Consider the following 19,231-nt stretch of genomic DNA (forward strand, 5'->3'; position numbering starts at 1 on the left):
CTTTGCTTTTTATTGTTGACTATGTTCTCAAAACTTGTGCTGTAGTCCTTGGTCTACTGGAGGAAATTGATAAAATTTGATCAAGACCTTGATTTATTTCTTCTTGTGTAGGCTAATAAAATTATTCTTATTTTCGTTGGAGTAATAGGCCTATTGTTTTCCCTAATACAATTTTCCATACAAAAAAGAGAATGATCTATATCTATATTAAATCTATTTAACGCTCTTTTAGCTAGATATATACCATGTCAAATTTTAAATGCAACCTATTTTACATTATTATTTAAACATTATTTATTGATTGATTGATTGATTGATTGATTGATTGATTGATTGATTGATTGATTTTTTTACAAATATTCCAAGCTTCAGTCAAGTTTATATTTTTAAATAAATTCATCAACAAGAAGCTTTTATGGCTGATTCACCTATTATAATATTCCTACTATGTTTAAAACTATTGATATCTCCTATAAACATGCTGCACGTTTTCCAGAAGAATCTCTTACACAAGCTCTTAAAAACGTATAACCGAAATTAAATGTTTAAAAATGATTTCTGGAGAAAAGTTACATGCAATCTGTATAAATACTTGTATGTATCTACAACCAAAATATGATATAGCTCCCATGGATCAAATGATCAATCAAATAGTAACATAATCAATCATGGCCGATTGTGAATAGGGTATTTCTAAAATGGGAATGGTACATAAATAAATAAAAATAATCTTTAAATCATCTGAAGTCAATATGTTAAAATACAAATGTTATGAAAACAAAAATGTCACAATGTATCATGAGACAAACATCCAAATGACAGCACCTATTGTTATGGCTCAGTCAAGTGTTCCATTTTCCACTAGCTAAAAGTCCGGCTGCCTTATCTCATCCCTACTCTGAGCCCAGCTGTCTTGGGGAATAACTGGGCCGGTCTGGCATATGATCCCCATCGACACATCCCTGGATCGCATTCCAAAACATTCAATCACTGAGCAGCAGCAATGACTGATTTTTTGGAGGAGCGGCCATTCGGCTCGCAGTATAGCAAAGTCTATCTCTCGATTTTTGTCCTTTTTTGCTTCAAACTTTTTGTCAAGATCAGCTTAAACATACTGACCCACTTCTATGCGGTTAAAGGAAACCGTCAGGAGGCGGCTCGGATTGCAGCTGAGTTTTATGATTATGGCCAAGGGCACAGTAAGTAGGCAAGATTGGGACATATTGGGGCTGTATAGCCTATATTTTGGAGCTGGTTCTGAGACGAGTCACTATAGGGTGAGATTGACTTTATCACTCTTTATATCTCATAGTAAACACTGAAAAAACGTTGACTTGTTGTGTAAAGAGAAAGCTTCTGTTGCATGGCCCAGTTTGTAATAAAATTGGGTCAGTGTTCTTATCTAATGCTGAGTAATTAAAATTGCTTTCTCTTAGCCTTTTGGCATACATGGCTGGGTAGACTTTGGATACATTTAAGATACATAGCCTATCTTATAACATTTAAAACATAATAATTTTGGTTACACTTTATTTTAAAGTGTCCTTGTAATTATAAATTTGAATGATATATTATTTATTTTAAAGTGTCTTTGTAAATGAATAAAATGTAGTTATACCTTTAAGTAGGCATACTGATGAATATTAATCAACAACATATAGCCTACTTAATATAGGGTTAGGGATTGGATTAGGGTTTCTTAATGCTTTGGTTTTACTATAGCAATAAGAGTAAATTATGCAAAATTACAATAACTAACCCTTAACCAAACCCTAACTGTAACTCAATAGCTAGTTAATTACTACTTCAGTAAGTATAATATGTCACCTTAAAATAAAGTGTAACCTGAAGAATTCAGAATGTGGTGATTTTGTCTGGAAATGCTCATCTTAAACTTTATCCAACTATTTTGCTGCCCTGTAGCCTACTATATCATGATTTCAACATGCAAATTAGTTGAAATTACCTTACTTCAAATGTTATAGGCTACAAACTAAATTAGATGAACGTCAAACATTTTACAATATATAGGCTACAAGGGAAAAATCCATTCAAAATCTTGACTCTATGACTAGCTATTTGTCGGAACAACAGTTGCACCTTTCTAATCTTAACTTGCGATATAAATAGTTTAACGGGCACGGACATGGTAGACTACAGTAGTTATGTACCTCATGAAAATTACGTTCCGTGACGAAGGTCTAGTAGGCGCAATTGAAGCAACGAAATTGAAGTTCCCTCGTCATTCTACTATGGCAAAGGCTCGGCTTATGAATATTAATTACGTTGCGTAACTGGATGCGCCAAAAAGATTACCAAGCGTCCGCGTGAACTTATTAATATTCATATGCTAAATCTTTGCAGTAGCCAACGCGACTCTGCTGAGATGTGAAACAACAACAAGCCGAGCAGCCAATCAGAGAGAAGCGCTATGGTCACACTCGCGGTGTAAAAAGAAAGGCACAGACCAGACGCAAAAATGCCTGAAGTTCCCTGCGGAGAATCCGAGAACTCAGATAATACTCCCAAGAAAAGAAAGCGAGAGGACGTCGATGGTTTTTCTGCGAAAAAGAAAGCGCGCTGGGGTATTTTGATTAGTCAAGGTGAGTTATAGACACGTGTAAATAAATGTGCCTTTTTAGTTGCGCCCTGCTATCACATTGCCAATGCATTTGCATAGGGATAACCCATAGGTAACCTAACATGGCAAATAATATTAAGTTAATATTAGATGCATAATATAATAATTAATATGACATTTTTAATATAGGCATATGTTATTCTAATAATGTTATCAAATCATTATGAATATTGTTTTATATTAATGTAGGCTATATTGTATATTAACATTATTAAACAAACAAAATAAGACTAAGGGTATCAAATGCATAATTGCCACGAAGTGTCATTCATACGCTCGCACGCACACACGCACACACATACGAAAACAGCCATGGAGCAGAATGAAGTGAATATGACATTATATTGGTAATTTATTATTTCCAGTGTTGGATCCAGTGTTTTTTCCAAAGCTTGATTATTCTTTCACATATTTCCCACAACCGAAAATACAAAGCTGGGGTGCGTTTCCCAAAGCCAACTGGTCGCAAGTTCCGTCGTTACCAATAGAGTTCAATGGAAATTGCGATCATAGTTGGCCAACGATTCTTTCGGAAAACGCACCCCTGACTAGCTATTTGCAGACTGTGCCTAAAGTATAGGAACGTACAAGTAGGTTGCACTATTGTCTACATATTGTGTACTTGGCCTAGTTGTTAGTTAAAGGCAAAACTCTATAAAGATTTCATTGTTTTTATTGCCGCACACAGCTACTGTATTTAGTCATTCCTAGTTGGCATTGGTGATATTCAAAGCCTCTTTGCAAGGGCATCAGAGTTCAAGTAAACAAATCACACTATTAGCGCGCTCCTTCTGTATCATGCATTAAACATAGGCTTTTACCCTAATGTGTAGTTGTCTGTTTAATTATTAGGGATGGATTTCTTTATATTATTACAATATACCATAGATTTGAATAGGACTCTCCATGACTAGAGAGTCTATAAACAGGGAAGTTACAAGTAGTCCTAGTCTCTCCGTGGAGCTCAGCTGTAATCACATGAACACAACAGGATCTAAAATATTCATGAAAGCTCTCAGAGAATATCACAATAAAGACTGCTTGCAGTTAGTCAACCAGCGTTCATACTGAGAAGTGCCCACAAGGCAACAACCTGTTTCTTTATTAGAAAAAACAGGGCTAGGCTATATCACTAATGAAGTATCATAAAAAAAACAGCATTAGACTAGTATCATTGTAACTGACTAAAGCACAGCTGTGACCTAAAGCTCCACATGTCACTCTGGAATCTCAGTGGCAGTAACCCATCACTATCACTCAGCTAAGCTAAAAACGAGAATAGCCTACGGCTACTTTTTGCACCCCGAGATGATAGCCGTCCTTTCATTTACAGGCTATGGCGTATACGTATAAATGGCTAGATGTGCCGTGGGGTGATGGAGACATGGGTACGTAACGGAACCTCTTGCTCGTAGGCCACGTTCTGTGCCAGGAAAGACAGTTGCAGAGGGCAGCTTTCGTATGCTGTTGTGGCTAGATTGAGCTTATGCTAAATATAGATCTGCGTAGATTTGGAGCTGCTAGCACTGTGCATTAAGGTATTAATAATTGTTCTGTGCTATACATACGATTATTGTTATACGATTACTAAATAGAAAATGTGCAAAGGCCTTGTTGTTGCTGTAGTTGTTTCGTTGCTACTGTGGTCACTAGGTTGATGCTGTTGTTTAATTGAGGAATTTTCTAAATGCGGTCCGGGGACTTTGCAGGGATGTGTTAGGGGGCCTGTGGAAAATTTGAGAAAAAAATAAATAAAAATATTTATCAATTTTTTAAGCGATATCTATGTTAACATTTAAATAAAATATTTATCAAATTTGGTAAACAAACATTTTTAACATTGCTTTGAAAAGTGCTTAAAGTAAATATGAATTGAAAATTTTCACATAATATCTAACTTGGAAAAAAATGGGACTGAGGAAGTTTAAACTTATGTTTAAGTTGCAAATAGGATGCAAACTGATCCTGTGTATAAAGATCGCATATACAAAGTAAGTAAATCAGTCAGACAGTGTCAAAATCACACCAGTCTCACTTTAGAATGTACTGGAAATTAAATCAAGTCCAACTGTGGCTGAGTGGGTGTATTTAAAGCTCTTGAATTTCATGGCAGTGTTTTTGTAACTGTTGGTTAGCTTTTAACTACAGCAAATTATGGTTGCTGTAAATTATGTTAATGTGACATTGGATAATTGTTAATTCCAAATTTGTTGGGCTTGTTTTGTGGTTTGTTTTTCTAAGAAAGGGCATTTATCAGTCATGGGAAATAATTGGGTGTCAGTTCATTGGCTTATTAATAAGAATGTTTTGACATACTGTATGTTCATTCCCGTCTTAGGTTCATGGGCGGATCGTTCTCCACTCCATGAAGCTGCATGTCAGGGTCGACTTCTGGCTCTTAAGACTCTTCTCTCACAGGTGTACAAACATATACTGATACAATAATGGAACAGAAATTGTAAAAAAATATATAAAAAAATATATTTATAAACTTTTTAAAGAAAATAATTCTATATTCATGTTTTTCTTCTCCATATTACCAGGGTCACAATCCAAATGTCATCACCATTGATCATGTGACGCCGCTACATGAAGCTTGTCTGGGAGATCATGTAGCATGTGCCAGGGCTCTCATAGAGGCCGGTGCCAATGTGAGTTACAGTTATTAAACAGCATATTAAAGACTTTTCAGCAACATTACAAAAATTATGAAACGAGGTAATTACTGAAACAGCAAAACACTGAAAGTATAACATTTAAAACACATGACAACTTGCCCCAGTGAAAAATCACAGCTGCCCTGATTACACCATATTTATGAAATATACACTTGTCCTCAGTACACAGTTCAATCTTTTACTTTAGTTGTAAAGATAATAAGATAATTGTATCTTCATTATATAATTGATCCTTGCTTGAATGTCTGCCAATGTGGTTTTATTGTTTGCTTGTTTACCCAACAGCTATAGAAAAAGTATGATGATAATTAGTATTGAATGATAAAATTCACAAACTTTAAACAAGAAATCTGGAACCAATTGAATCACTTATTAAAAAATATATTTTATCCCCTAACCATAGGCTATAACTACTGAGATACAGTCCCTGAGATAACTTCCCGTGTGACAACTAACCCCAGCCTACCCTAATTGTTTTTTAGATGTTTTCCTGCTTTTTGTTTATTAGATGTTTAGCCCTTTCATGCATGGTCACTACAGTGGACAGCTATTCAAAAAGCCTTTCCTTGCGCATAAAGGGTTTTGATTGCATAGTTACACATCAACCACTAGAGTGGACACTAGTGCATCATCCTATACACTGCTACCCCGTGGCAAGCCGTTGTATGTGGAATTTTTTTCTCCAAACCAAGATGAGACCCAACAGACAGTCAGAAATTCTCTGGAAGTTGCTCTGGAATATCCATCCATTCCTTCTATCCTAGGAGAATCTTGCAGGTAAAAAACAAACAAAATTTATCATCAAGTAACATCTAAGGAGTCATGTCATTGTTAAATTTTCCATGTACTGATTTTAGATCGGGAGGAAATTCTGATGAATCATCTGTCCACTAAATTGGACATCATGCATCACTAACTATATCAGCTACAATTCATAATATTACTGTTACTGTTCTTGAAAATACTTCAGCAGTAACTTTTTTGGCTGAAAATAAATGTATTTGTTATTATAATGTAATTTGCAGTTACAATACATCAAAAAAGTAATCTGATTATGTAATGCATGTTACTTTTAATGTGCTACCTTACTTGTTACATCAAAAAAGTAATCTGATTACGTAATGCACATTACTTGTAGTTGTAATGCATTACTTTACTTGTTACATCAAAACCGTAATCTTATTAAGCAATGCATGTTATAATGTGTTATCATAGATTGTCCTATTATTGGGAGATGAGAGCGCGTTCGTCTTGCAAATAAAAAAAAAAAAAAAATCAAGTCTTATTATTACTGATAAAACGTGAAAGGAAAAAAACAAAACACATCAATATTGTTTTTTTTCTTTAGGCAATATACAATATCACTAAATATTACACAACTACTACACGTTTGCTGGTGGTAAATGTAATGCCGTAAATGAGACCTACCTGTCGCAATATTCCCTACATTACATTTTTATCAAGGCAAAATCTACTAATAGTTCCCAACGAAAGTATTGTCTAGTGTAACATATGTTGAAGATTAGTGAATAGGCTGTCGATTCATTTAATGATAAGCTATTTCCTCACAAAAGCTGTTTATTCACCGTAGTGAAGCCTCTCCTCCATTGATATCCTTTAAAAAAAAATGTAACAATACTAATCTTTCATTGAAGTAAAATAATTGAAAGTTGGGGGATAATCACTTTATGAATTTTTTTTCTCCAAAACTGGCCATAATCATTGCCACTCTTTTATTAAATACTTCTTGCAACCTCCTTTTGCCAAGATAACAGTACTGAGTTTTCTCCTACAATGCCTGATGAGTTTGGAGAACACCTGACAAGAGATCAGAGAACATTCCTTCATACAGAATCTCTCCAGATCCTTCAGATTCCCAAATTCATGTTGGTGCTTCTTCTCTTCAGTTTAGGGGACTTGGACGGTCATGGCAGAGGCTTCATTTTGTGCTCAGTTTTATGTTGATTTTGATGTCTGTTTTGGATTGTTATCCTGATGGAAGATCCAACCACGGCCAATTATAAGATTTCTAGCAAAGGCGTTCAGGTTTTGATTTTTTAATATGTTGGTATTTGCTAGAATCCATGATACCATGAACTGTATCTTAACAAGATGTCCAGGATCTCCAGCAAAAAAATAGGCCCACAACATTAATCCAGCTGTATATTTAATCATGGACATGTCGTACTCTTTATCCCTGTTTGCACCAAACCGACTAAAGAATCCTAGTCGCCCTGGTGTGCTAAAAAATCTTCAGAGATAGTTAAGATATATTTTACTCATAAAAAAATCTAGGGGTGCCAATAATTGTGTCCAATGTGTTTTGGAGAGAAAAAACAACAACATTTATTTTATAATGTGATTTCACCCCATCTTTCAATTCTTTTACTTTAATGAAAGGTTAGATTTTTGCAAATTATTTGAATGAAAGATCAAAAGGATAAACAATGCAGATTTACTTTTACAGAAATCTTTGATCATATTTAGCAGGGGTGAAAATAATTCTGACCACAACTGTAGTAGTCCCGAGTTGGGTTTTCACAGAGTTGTACCTTCACCTGTTGTAGAGCTCTTTCATCACGTCCTCATGTTCTGATTTCAAAGACACACGACGTTCAAGTTGTATGAAATTCTTCTCGGTCTGCTGGTCGAACGGGAACAAACTCAATTGTGTTTCCAATAATTGAAGCTTTACTTATAAATATATATATATATATATATATATATATATATATATATATATATATATATATATATATATATATATATATATATATATATATTATGGTTTTCATATGATTTTTTATAATTTTATTAATTGGTTTGTTAAATACACAGTATTACTGTGTTATTACTTTATTATGATTAATACAGTATCTCTTCAGTTAAAAACAAAAGCACAAACTGTCCACTCAAGTGGACATCTGAAAATTTCTTTGGATAATGTTTTTTTTTTAAAAAGTCCTAAGAGCAATAAAAAGACATAGGAAAAAAAATGCTGACCGAGGTTGCCATAATTCATGCATGAAAGGGTTAGAAGAAGACTCTGCTCAGATTGAGCAGTTTGTGCAGATTGTGCTGTTAGCATGTTCTTGTGCATGGCAGGTAAAAGCCACGACCATTGACGGTGTGACCCCGCTGTTTAACGCCTGCTCGACAGGAAGTTTCACCTGTACAGAGCTGCTTTTGGAACATGGAGCAAAACCACAGGCAGAAGCATGCCAGCCTTCGCCTATTCACGAGGCATCTAGCAAAGGTAATCAAGTAGTTCTGCTTTAATCTAACCACAAAAATCCCAAAATTTAAATGTATAGCATTAATAGCAGACTTTACAAAAATATAAACATAGATGTGTTGCTGTTTCAGGTAGGGCAACATGTATAGAGTCTCTCATCTCGTGGGGAGCAGATGTAGATTACGACATCCCCCATCTAGGAACACCTCTCTACATTGCCTGTGTCTCCCAACAGCTCCAGTGTACACAGAAACTTCTGGATGGAGGTGAGCTCATCAGACTACTGTTCAAACCAAACAAAGAAATGTAGTTGTTTGGTGTTTTTCGGTGTGCTTAGGTCAGGTCTCCTCACCTTTAGTTCTGGTCTTGTTTAATTGATCACAAAATGATCTGTTTTTCATAGGAGCCAATGTGCAGAAGGGCCGTTTCCTGGACACTCCACTACACGCTGCAGCACAGAAGGACTGTCCAGATATTATCAGACTGCTACTAGAGTTTGGCGCTAACATCAACACTCGCAACCTGGAGCTGCAAAGGCCGGTGGAGACAGCGCCACCCAGCAGTACGGCAGAGTCTGCGCTCCTTCTGTATGAAGGTAAGGCTACTCAGTTGATTTTGATACCTTTTGGTTGTTTTTCTAGTCATGTATTTCAGAAGAATCATGCCCATTCAATGGATTTTTTGAGTTTTCAATTTATTTATTGAAATTATTAGTGGAGATTTAACAGGAAAGAGATAGGGAATGGGTCCAAGACATGATCATAGGTTTGTCTAAAATATTGTTTGTCGCAGAACCCATTCATATGCTAAATTTAGTTAGTCCAAAGTTGTATCTTCTGTGCATTATACAGTTGTAATTTAAATTATTTAACCGCCATTGTAAATCAGGTTTATTGGCAAAATATACAGACTTTCAGCTGTTTGCAATGAACAAATCAAACAAAAATAATTGAAATAGCTCAACACAACAAATGTTTCAAGTGAATTCAACTGAAAATGCAAATTCAACTGAAAATGCAACTTTTAATGTCTCTGCAGTCTCAAAATTATTCAACCCCCTGAATAGAATCCCTCACAACAGCACAATTCTGTACAAACAGGTGTTGTCTCAAGTGCACCTGATGCAACTAATCAATGGTTTCATTAGCTTCACCAGGTGTGCTTGTGCTAGAACACTTGAAATATCTGAACTGGCAAGGTTTGTTGAGTGTCACGTTTGATGGCATGTTATAAATATTGCTAAGTAATAAAAAAATGGTCCAAGTTAAGAGAAGATATGCCCTTCACAAACAAGGAAGAGGATAAAAAAGATAGCCAAGGCACTAAGTGTTCCTAGAGACACTGTTGCAAGCATAGTTCGCAAGTTCAAAGTTAAAGGAACAGTGGTTACACTATGAGGACGAGGCAGAAAAAGGAATCCATTAACTGCTGCAACCAGTTTTCTGGGAAGGCAGTTTCAGTTTAAGACAAAAACCCTTCAGTGACTGCAAAGGACCTGTAGCAAGACTTGATGGCAACAGGCACTGAGGTTTCAGCTTGCACAGTGAGGTGCCTACTAAACCACGTGTGACCTGCAGCGTGTGGAAGACAAGATGGATTCATTGAAGTATCAGGAAATCCTAGAAGAAAACGTCATGCCATCAATGAGGAAGCTGAAGCTTGGGCGTCATAGGACCTTCCAACAGGACAATGATCCCGATCATACCTCAAATTCCACCAAGGCATGGTTGCAGAAGAAGTCCTGGAAGATTCTACAGTGGCCATTGAATATTACCTCATTGCTCATGAGGAATGGGCGGAGATTCCTCAGAAACGCTGGCAGAAGCTGGTGGCTGGTTATACATCTCGTTTACAGCAGGTCATAACAGCAGAAGAGTGTTCTATTAAGTACAAAAGATGCTTGCCATGAAGGGGTTGAAAAATGTTGAGACTGCAGAAGTCATTAAAAGTAGCATTTTAAGTTAAATTTGGGGAAACCACTTAAAACATTTGTTGTGTTGAGCTATATCAATTACTTTTGTTTGATTTGTTCATTGCAAACAGCTGAAAGTCTGTATATTTTGCCAAAAGACCTGATTTGCAATGGGGGTTGAATAATTTTGATTACATCTGAATGTATTGTCCATATACTTTATAAAATACTAAGTTGTCAGAAGTGTTATTTTGCTAAGAATTTTGCTAACTTTCCCTGGATAGCCATGCCACAGTCTCTGTGTCAGCTGTGTAGACTGAGTATCCGGAACTATATGGGCCGATCCAGACTGCACCTGATTCCTCACCTCAAACTGCCTTCTCTGCTCAAGAGTTTTCTCCAGCACAGATAGACTTTCAACCTTACTCCACAAAGCCCCTCCCCCTTTTATTTTCTTATATTAAGTGCATTAATATACAAATGAGGTCATCAAATTTTGTTTGTGACCACCAACGCACAGAAAACACTATCACAATAGCCATTAATTTCACTTAATTTAAGTTCAAATGTTTATTTTTAAATACTTATATTTTTGTGCAACTAATGAACACCAGTTATTTTTTTTATATATAATCACAACATTAGTGTAAATTTATCATTTGTAACCTGCACTATATAAGCTGCATGCCTAATATGATACAAATATATCACGTCAGGGTGAAATCATTAAAGTGCATGTCAGTATAATGAATTTTCTATTTTTTTTTATTACACTAATGTAAAAATGAAGAGATAACTGTTCAGAATTCACAAAATCTGAATCACCAAATGCTATCAATATTTTCACAGCTTCCCAAGCTGCATCATGAAATGTTTAGAAAATAAAAAATAAAACCACTGGTAAGATTAAATGTAATGCAGTACGTTTGCTAATCATTTTGTTGCCAAAACAAAGCATGATAAGATATGTAACTTATAAAAAATAAAGAAAAATATGTCAAATTTGTCTCATTGGTCTCCCTTTTCTTTGCATTGTAGTTGGTACTGTATTTGAATCATGTTCAATGTAGTGCAATACCCGTAAGAAAAAAATAGAATAATAAGATTTCCTGTACACTTTATCTTTTTAATAGCAATTATCAAATAATAGTCACAAAAAAGAAGGTGATTGCCTGTTCTTATATATCTCGCCTTGCGCTTTTATGATATCATCAGTCAAAATAAATAGATGAAACAAAATAAACACTTGGAACATGCAGAATTTGAAAAGGTCCTGGCTTAATCAGATGCATGATTCAACTCCAGGAATGATATATAACTGTTTAACTGTCCTCAGTTTCTTGTCATATGAATATGTTATGTACACCCATTTGAGCTTGGATTTAGACGTAAATTCTACAACAAAGCTATATACAAATAAATAAATTTCACAGTGCATTTCACATTTGATGAAAATAGTCTCTATATCTGTTTTTTAACATAAAATGTACATAAAATAATTTCATTTTATATACTCAGCTATGCCTGACAACCATTGCAACTGATGATTTTAGCAATACAAATGACACTTTTTGTCTTTTATTTCCTAACTTCATAAATACACTCCAAATGTATAGCTATGTATATCAGCATACATGTCTTACATCCTCACTTCATACAGTATGTGCACTTTCTCAGACTTATTGCCTAAGTTAATCTAAACAGATTTTGAATGTAACAGCAAGACTTAATGTCTATTAACCCTTCATAAATAATGTTGCCATAGTTCATGAACATAAATATTACACCTCTGGCCGCAGAACTGCTGTGTACAACCCATTCATAATAGTTACCGAATGAAATGAAGGAACATTACAGTAAATAGTATTGTTACAATGTAAGGTTCTAAACTCTTAATTCTCGTATTTGGTTCTACTACAATATGATGTACTGTATATTCAGTAAATATATTCAGTCCATATATAACAGACAACAGACATGACAAAGGGTTTCTGTGTCAAAGCAGCAAAACTAACACTTTTTTTTTTCATGAAATCAAATGCGCAAACAAACAGAAACGTACAGATGAATGCCCTGTACTCATGTCTTGAAATAAAAGTTACAAAACATTCAGACTGCTTGATGCAAATGCTTATACTCCATAATACCACTGACAGTGCCGACTAAACCAACTAGAATTACAATCTTTGCGCTATAGGCCACAACCCTAAGACCTGGACATAACAACTAAACCCGAATACCTGACCCCGCTTGTGATTTAGGATGAGGAAGAAAGGCATTAAATATCCTGCTTCATATGTAACATTCATTACTGTATCCAGCATAAATCTCCCTTTATAGAGATTCAACAGGTAGTTCTGGTGCTCTAATTTTCATCTCACTTTGCTTGCCTATAATAGTAGTGCATCAGTCTGTGCATTTCTTGTCAACATGTGTAAATATCAGACTTGCATTTGTGCTGTGGGTCTTACTTTTGGCCTTGTGTACTGTATAATCATTACAGCAGCACTTTTGCTGTGATTCTTTGCATATGAACTGCAATCCTGAATGTAATAAGCACAGCATGGAACTTAAAAAAAAAATTTGATTTGAACAATTAGACATTCTGCTGTTCTATGACATTTTTCGGAGAAAAAACAGGAATGTCCCCTTTCTAAATGCTGACATTACATAGCCAGACCAGGCAAAATACTGCTCGCATTTGTTGTATTTGCACTCAGAAGGGGTTGAGGCGTATACCTGTCCCTAATGGAGAGAAAGGGTTCACTTTCGCCCACATCAGGGCATCATTTAGTGAAATGGCTGATTTGCCATCTTCGAGGAAGAACGCTGGACCCTGCCAGGCAAAAAAAAAGGTAGATGTAACTGCTCTATCTGCATGGATATGGTACAGGCATATGGACAAAGACATTTAAGGTATAGTGCTAAAATGCAAGTCTACCCACAAGAAACCCACCTGTATCCTGAGGCCAGTGAAGCAGGAAATCTGGACATCAGAGTGGCTGGGCAAGTTGGAGCCAGTGACATAGTCAGGACCCTCTAGGCCCTTGATGGGCTCCTCTCTCATCAGACTCAACAGCTGACTGTACTCCGTTTTCTGGGCCTCAGATGGTGGTGCATATGAGGTGTCATCTGCCACTCTGTGTATGCATAGAGAGAGTGCAAACAATAAATTATTTTCCAAGTATCTTCAATTGTGAGCAGAAATGTTAGATATTATGTAAAACCTATTGGGCTGTCTTGTTGTCTACTGCCTATCAAGCTGACTCAATGATTGGAGAAGTCCTGTGTACCTCAGTCTTTCCTTATCACTTGAAGTTAGTTATGACTGATTAAAAAATTACGGTTCAAAAAAGAAAGAAAGAAAAAAAACACACACAAAGGAATCGTTCACAATAAGACCTATACCATGCATTTAGAAAATAGATTGTGAATTGTCATTCCATGCCGAATTTAAGAGTACAAAGACATTTTTATTGGTCATAACTTCCAAGAAATAGCACAGACAGACTGGAGATGGAACTGTCTAGTGTTCATGTGTCAACCACCTGTGTCCGCTCCATCATAAAGTCAAGTATACTTTGATAGACAATGTGTCCGAATGTACACAAGTGTTTATGTAAAAAAAGTTTGGGATTGCCTTATCCATGAGGTATAAATACAATGCTGGCTTGGAAATTGTTCAAAATAAGGTATCTTATAATTTTGCTGCATACTGTTTGGAATAGCCTATGATGCTTTAAAATACTAAGTAGGCCTTGATACAGAGCTGTTGTTTGTTATGAATTAGAGTAAAGTATTGTGGTACAAACTTGAGGGATTGTGTGCAGGCTCTCCAGGCCTCCAACTCTACAGACAACTGCTCTATCTGCAGTGGTACAGCCACCTCTCTTCTCTTCAGCAGCTGACTGATGGAGGATAATACAGAGAGAGAGAGAGAGAGAGAGAGAGAGAGAGAGAGAGACATTACATGTGATCACCAATAACTGAGTTAGGCTACTTGATATAAATCCCACAGTTAACATACCTTGTGTATTCATACAGTGCTGGCACTATACTTGAATACTGTCTCCCAATGGCTAATAGTGCACCAATATACCCACAGAGAATAAGCAACTCATTGCGGTCTCTATCCAAAGACAGAGAGAGATAATGAGATGAACATAGAATGCAAGATACAATAAATTACATCAATGACAGGTGTTTTTGAGAGAAGTTTCACTGACTTACTCACTACACTTGGGAAGAATAAGACGGTCTGTTCTGATGTAGCTCAGCAGGTCTAGGATGTGGTACACTGAGTCCACCGCCCAGTCAGGAGAGCTCAGCTGCTCTATGAGGGGAGACAGAGTCAGTAATGAATTGTTGGTGAAGACCTTTAAAGGCGTCTGGTTATTATCCCCCATCCCCCTTTCAACTTTCTTTAGTGTGTAATGTTGATTGAGCTTAAAAAAAAGGAACACAGACATCACAATGGCCCTCATTTATCATTCTTGCGTAGAAACAGGCGTATATGTTGGTGTAAGATTATGCTTACACTCCTCTCACCGCCTGATTTATGAAGCTGTGCGTACCTTTGAAATCCAGGTGTACGCAATACCTGCCCTTGATAAATGCCGCGGCTGAAAACGATCATCATTAGAATAACACGCCCCTATATATTCGAGTCTCCGCTTCCCCCACACCCTCATTTTACGCCATTGCCACACGGAAGACGGCAATGAGGAGACACTTCTCTGGAGATCGAGACCATCACCATCATGAAAAATTATTATTAAATCAAACAACAATATTGTTGATGATAAATTCAAAGTTAATTGTATTTTTTTTTTCAAAACGCTATAAATCCATCCATTTTTTGTCTAAAAAAACAACAACAAAAACAACAAGAGAACATGCAACATATAATCAGGGACTCATACTATAAATTAATATAAATTAAATAAGTGCAACTGCATGAAATAAATAAAAGCCAAACAAAATAAATAGTAAAATAAATTAAATAGTAAAAATAAAATAAATATTTCCAATGTCACGTTCCAATATTGTCCACCACATAAAACAAATAATTTAAAAATAACACACAAATACAGTCCTTAAATACAACGATGTTAAAAATACATTCACATCATTTAGTAACACATTTAGGCTAATAGTAAAGTAATAACAATATTCAGGCCTACTATTAGGCTACGTGTTGTAGCCATTAACTAAGTGCATTTAGTTTCATATTTGTTAAAAAAATAATAATGTTATTTTTTACCCATCTATGTTTATTATGAAAAGTGAACATAGGCTAAGATAAGATGAGCAATATATCGGGAGACATGCTCAGACATGATTTTGGCCACTTAATTAAGTTTTGTTTTGTAGAAAGCCTTTCTTTAAAGTGAATTTCGTTTTGTATAAATTGTATCTTAATTTTAATATTTTTTTCATCAACCAATAAAATAATAAATAATAAGCAAATAGCAGACAATATAATCATGAGTCATGACATCTAGGCGCGGGCGCGGTCCCTTGCATTGCACGTGAACTGGAGCGCATCTCATCACAAATTAACCGAAACTCAGACATGAGAAATATATCTATAAAGAAAGCTTGAAATTTCTTTAAACAAAACAATTATAAACGAAAAGAAATAGGCTACTCTCTCTATAGGCGCGTTCACTACGGAGATGGTGATCATCAATTTCATCTTTGCAGACACAACACTAGTTTATTAATAGAAATAAAATACAAATTTATTTTTAAAAATGGCTTTTATCGCGTTTTGGAAAAGAGCTCCTCATATCTTTTAGTTTGTCAGTGCGTTTTGTGGTTTTAGGAATTGTTTTTCTGCGCATTTACGCACTAACTCAAAACGTGCATACATGTACACCACCTCCTGACCTGGCGTAGGATTTGAGCGTGCCGTACGCCAACGTCCATATTGATAAATATCAAAGTCACCGTGGTTTTGGGTGTACGCCAGATGTACGCTGGAAATTTGGTGTACGCACTTTTGATAAATGAGGGCCAATATCCCTCATTTAAATAATTCCCACCCAAGGCCTATACAAAATAAAGGGACAAGGCCTGGTTAAGTTGCTTTATTAGTGTCTTGAAACTCGCAGTTATGGTAATTGTTGTGACATTTCCGAAACTGGAAGATATACAATACACTTGACCAGCTGACAAATCAGAGCACATTGCGCTTTTCAGAAGGAGGGGATTCATAGAGATGGTAACTAAACAGAGCATTACTGACAGATTCAGAGGAGAGGTGCTGCAACACTGTAAAATATGTGAAAAATAATGTGTTTCATGAACATTCAAGCATGAAAACCTATTCTAGTACAAACAAAATAAAGACTGAAAAAGGGCACAATAGGTTCCTTTTAATTCTTCAAGGCAACAATAATGCCTTTGAATGATAAAGTCTTGTGATTTTTTTGTTAAATGTAGGTTAAATAGTAGGTTAAAAAGTTAATAGTAAGTCTGCACTGTAAAACAATTTCAGTTTCAACAATTTCAGCAAACAATTTAATTACAATCTATAACATCAAAACGAATAATGTTGCTTGTGGATTCAAGTTTGATAAGCTTGCATTTTAAGATAAGCTTAGCATAAACATTACATAATGTGTTGAATTTTGTTAGTTTGTCTAACTTGTGTTTCAGTTTGTTTAGCAAACAGAGTCTATACATAGTTACATATATATTGTTTATATAGTCACTTCTCAAAACAAATTGTACACACACTGAAATGGAAGAAACTTCACAAAAGAAAACGCTAATCACTCTAATGGTGACTAGAAACAACACCTTTACAACAAAATATAAAGTTCCCATACTTTGACAAAAAACAAAAAAAATGTAAGTGCATCATTAGTAAGTCACCTTCTTAATTTAATCGTTCAATCAACCTTTAAAAGTTTGCTTGAGAAAATGGAAGTAGGCCTATGCTATATACCGGTATGCATTGTCTGCAGAATGTGGTCATGCTGGAAATGGCACTGCTTTGAGACATGAACCGAGTCTCTCAGACACTCACCTTTGACAAATGTGATCCCGATGGGAAGAGCCTTTTCTGGTTCTGTGCTCAGGAGGTAATACTTTACTGCTTGGAAGATTTCTCCCTCAGCATGTGAATTCTCAGCAAGCTCTTTACATTTTTCTAAAGTCGGTAGACCACACTGGAAAAAAAAAAGAAATATTACAAATTATTGCACTTAGAAAAATAAGCAATTAAATAAATACATGCATTTATGCCTGTGCAGAAAAATACCATATTCAAGTCAAATAATACACACTATATGTTCTTGTTTGGACCTTCACACTCAATATTAGAATTACGTTTCATTAGATTGTTCAATGTTGAGCAAATGGCCACAATTCCTTCTAAAACGAATGGGAACTAATAACATTTTAATCGATTTAAGACTGATGTGCAGCATTGAGGTAGTCACCTTTTCGTGCAGGTCGTTGATTTCGGCTGAGCTGCCAGGGTAGAAGGCACACAGTTTGGCTAACAAGATATTATTATCAGGGATCATCTGAAGTAATCTGGCTGCAAGATCCCTGGAGAGTAGAAGACCCAATGCAGCATGAGTTAAGTAATGGGAAAAGTGGATAAATATTTGATTTGTTGATTAAGTTCTTGAATATATTAGCCACAAAATATTTGAGGCTGTCAAAAAGTACCATGAAAATATTGTAACAGTTGTCTACATGACTTGTGCTCTATTTTCCAAGTTTTCTGAATATATACAGTATATATGCGTGTATATATTTGAAATAAACTAATATTTGTATTCAGCAAGTATGTTTTAAATGCAACAATCAAAAGGTATCTTAATAGTAAAGAATTTTACATTGTTACAAAATAATCTATTTAAAAAATGCTTTAAAAAAATTTATCAATGGTTTTTCAACTGTGATAATAATAAATGTTATTCAGCATATTAGAATGATTTCTGAAGACTGGTGAAAATTCATCTTTGCCACCACAAAAATTAATTTTGCATCCCTTTTAATGCTTTGCAGTCTTTTTTCACTTTTTTTTTCTCAAACATTTTTAAATGGAAAACCAGTTCCAAAGAAGAAAAAAAGGTTTGAAAAAAATTAGAGTGAGTAAATGAGGACAAGTTTCATTTCTGTGAGACATATCCCTTTAAAGTGGCACCTAAGAATACTGTATGTCAATTATCACCTTAGTTATATTAACATGAGTAGTTAAAGTTGACAATGCATTTTAGAGATAATCTGTTATGAATAAGCATTAAGCAAATGAACCAGAGAGCCAGAAAAGGGAGGCAGAGAAAATACCTGTATGCCACAGATGGAAAGCTAGAGATAAATGGAAATGAAAAATGTAAAAGGTCTGTAGTATGGATGACTATCAGGATCATGTCAACAATTCTGTGCATGACTGATGATAAGAGATGGGTTGCGTTTGCAGGAAAGTGTGAAAACTATTTTAAAGGAAATGTAATTCAAAGTTACATATTTGGTCATACAGTTTTGAACAAAAACCTGGTTTCCCCTTTTTAAACTTAACTGTAAGAAAAGATGCATTGATCAGTTATATGCTTACCAGGTGGCAGTGGTCATGTATTTCCTGGCCAAGAGCTCCAGAACGTAGTGGGTGGCTTTACAGGCTGATTCTCCCAGGACTGTGCCCACACACACTGCCAGCTCCAGCTCATTGCCTCTGATCAGAGATGCCATAGCCAGCTGACACAAGGAGATAAAAACTCCTTATCTAAACACTCATAGAAAAT

The 19,231-nt window shown here is 35.5% G+C and overlaps 2 protein-coding genes across 7 annotated transcripts in view; one reads left to right on the forward strand and one right to left on the reverse strand.

Moving 5' to 3' along the window:
* The first annotated feature begins 911 nt into the window (after positions 1-911).
* Positions 912-11,468, forward strand: asb5b (ankyrin repeat and SOCS box containing 5b). Of its 3 annotated transcripts, XM_077246638.1 has the most exons (8): positions 2,465-2,603; positions 3,975-4,029; positions 4,980-5,059; positions 5,185-5,292; positions 8,425-8,575; positions 8,686-8,820; positions 8,958-9,149; positions 10,751-11,468. In XM_077246638.1, the coding sequence occupies exons 2-8, from the start codon at positions 3,978-3,980 to the stop codon at positions 10,876-10,878; spliced, it is 846 nt and encodes a 281-aa protein (XP_077102753.1). In that variant the 5' UTR covers positions 2,465-2,603; positions 3,975-3,977; the 3' UTR covers positions 10,879-11,468. The 3 variants fall into 3 exon arrangements, with proteins under 3 accessions (XP_077102751.1, XP_077102752.1, XP_077102753.1); XM_077246636.1 differs by lacking the exons at positions 2,465-2,603; positions 3,975-4,029 and adding an exon at positions 912-1,199; XM_077246637.1 differs by lacking the exon at positions 3,975-4,029 and having other exon boundaries at positions 2,361-2,603.
* Positions 11,469-11,571: 103 nt separating this feature from the next.
* The window catches only part of wdr17 (WD repeat domain 17), a 61,408-nt gene continuing 53,748 nt past the window's right edge, over positions 11,572-19,231 (reverse strand). For 2 of the 4 annotated variants that reach the window (XM_077246633.1, XM_077246634.1), the window contains exons 22-30: positions 19,045-19,184; positions 18,777-18,797; positions 17,918-18,029; positions 17,503-17,644; positions 14,697-14,799; positions 14,494-14,595; positions 14,279-14,374; positions 13,423-13,606; positions 11,572-13,302 (exon numbers count right to left, since the gene is read on the reverse strand). In XM_077246633.1, coding sequence (XP_077102748.1) covers positions 13,183-13,302; positions 13,423-13,606; positions 14,279-14,374; positions 14,494-14,595; positions 14,697-14,799; positions 17,503-17,644; positions 17,918-18,029; positions 18,777-18,797; positions 19,045-19,184 — 1,020 coding nt within the window. In that variant the 3' untranslated portion in view covers positions 11,572-13,182. The remainder of the gene's footprint in view (positions 13,303-13,422; positions 13,607-14,278; positions 14,375-14,493; positions 14,596-14,696; positions 14,800-17,502; positions 17,645-17,917; positions 18,030-18,776; positions 18,798-19,044; positions 19,185-19,231) is intronic. The other 2 variants (XR_013207822.1, XM_077246635.1) reach the window with 2 other exon arrangements.

Source organism: Siphateles boraxobius, unplaced genomic scaffold, assembly GCF_051911475.1.
Source record: "Siphateles boraxobius isolate OS27281-9 unplaced genomic scaffold, OSU_SipBor_1 29, whole genome shotgun sequence".
In the NCBI taxonomy this organism is placed as follows: domain Eukaryota; kingdom Metazoa; phylum Chordata; class Actinopteri; order Cypriniformes; family Leuciscidae; genus Siphateles; species Siphateles boraxobius.

Excerpts from the sequence above, each read along its gene's own strand:
- asb5b (XM_077246636.1), top strand. The coding sequence starts at position 1,004 with ATGACTGATTTTTTGGAGGAGCGGCCATTCGGCTCGCAGTATAGCAAA. Across the intron at positions 5,293-8,424 it reads TCATAGAGGCCGGTGCCAAT|GTAAAAGCCACGACCATTGA; the intron begins GTGAGTTACAGT and ends TGTGCATGGCAG. Across the intron at positions 8,821-8,957 it reads ACAGAAACTTCTGGATGGAG|GAGCCAATGTGCAGAAGGGC; the intron begins GTGAGCTCATCA and ends TGTTTTTCATAG.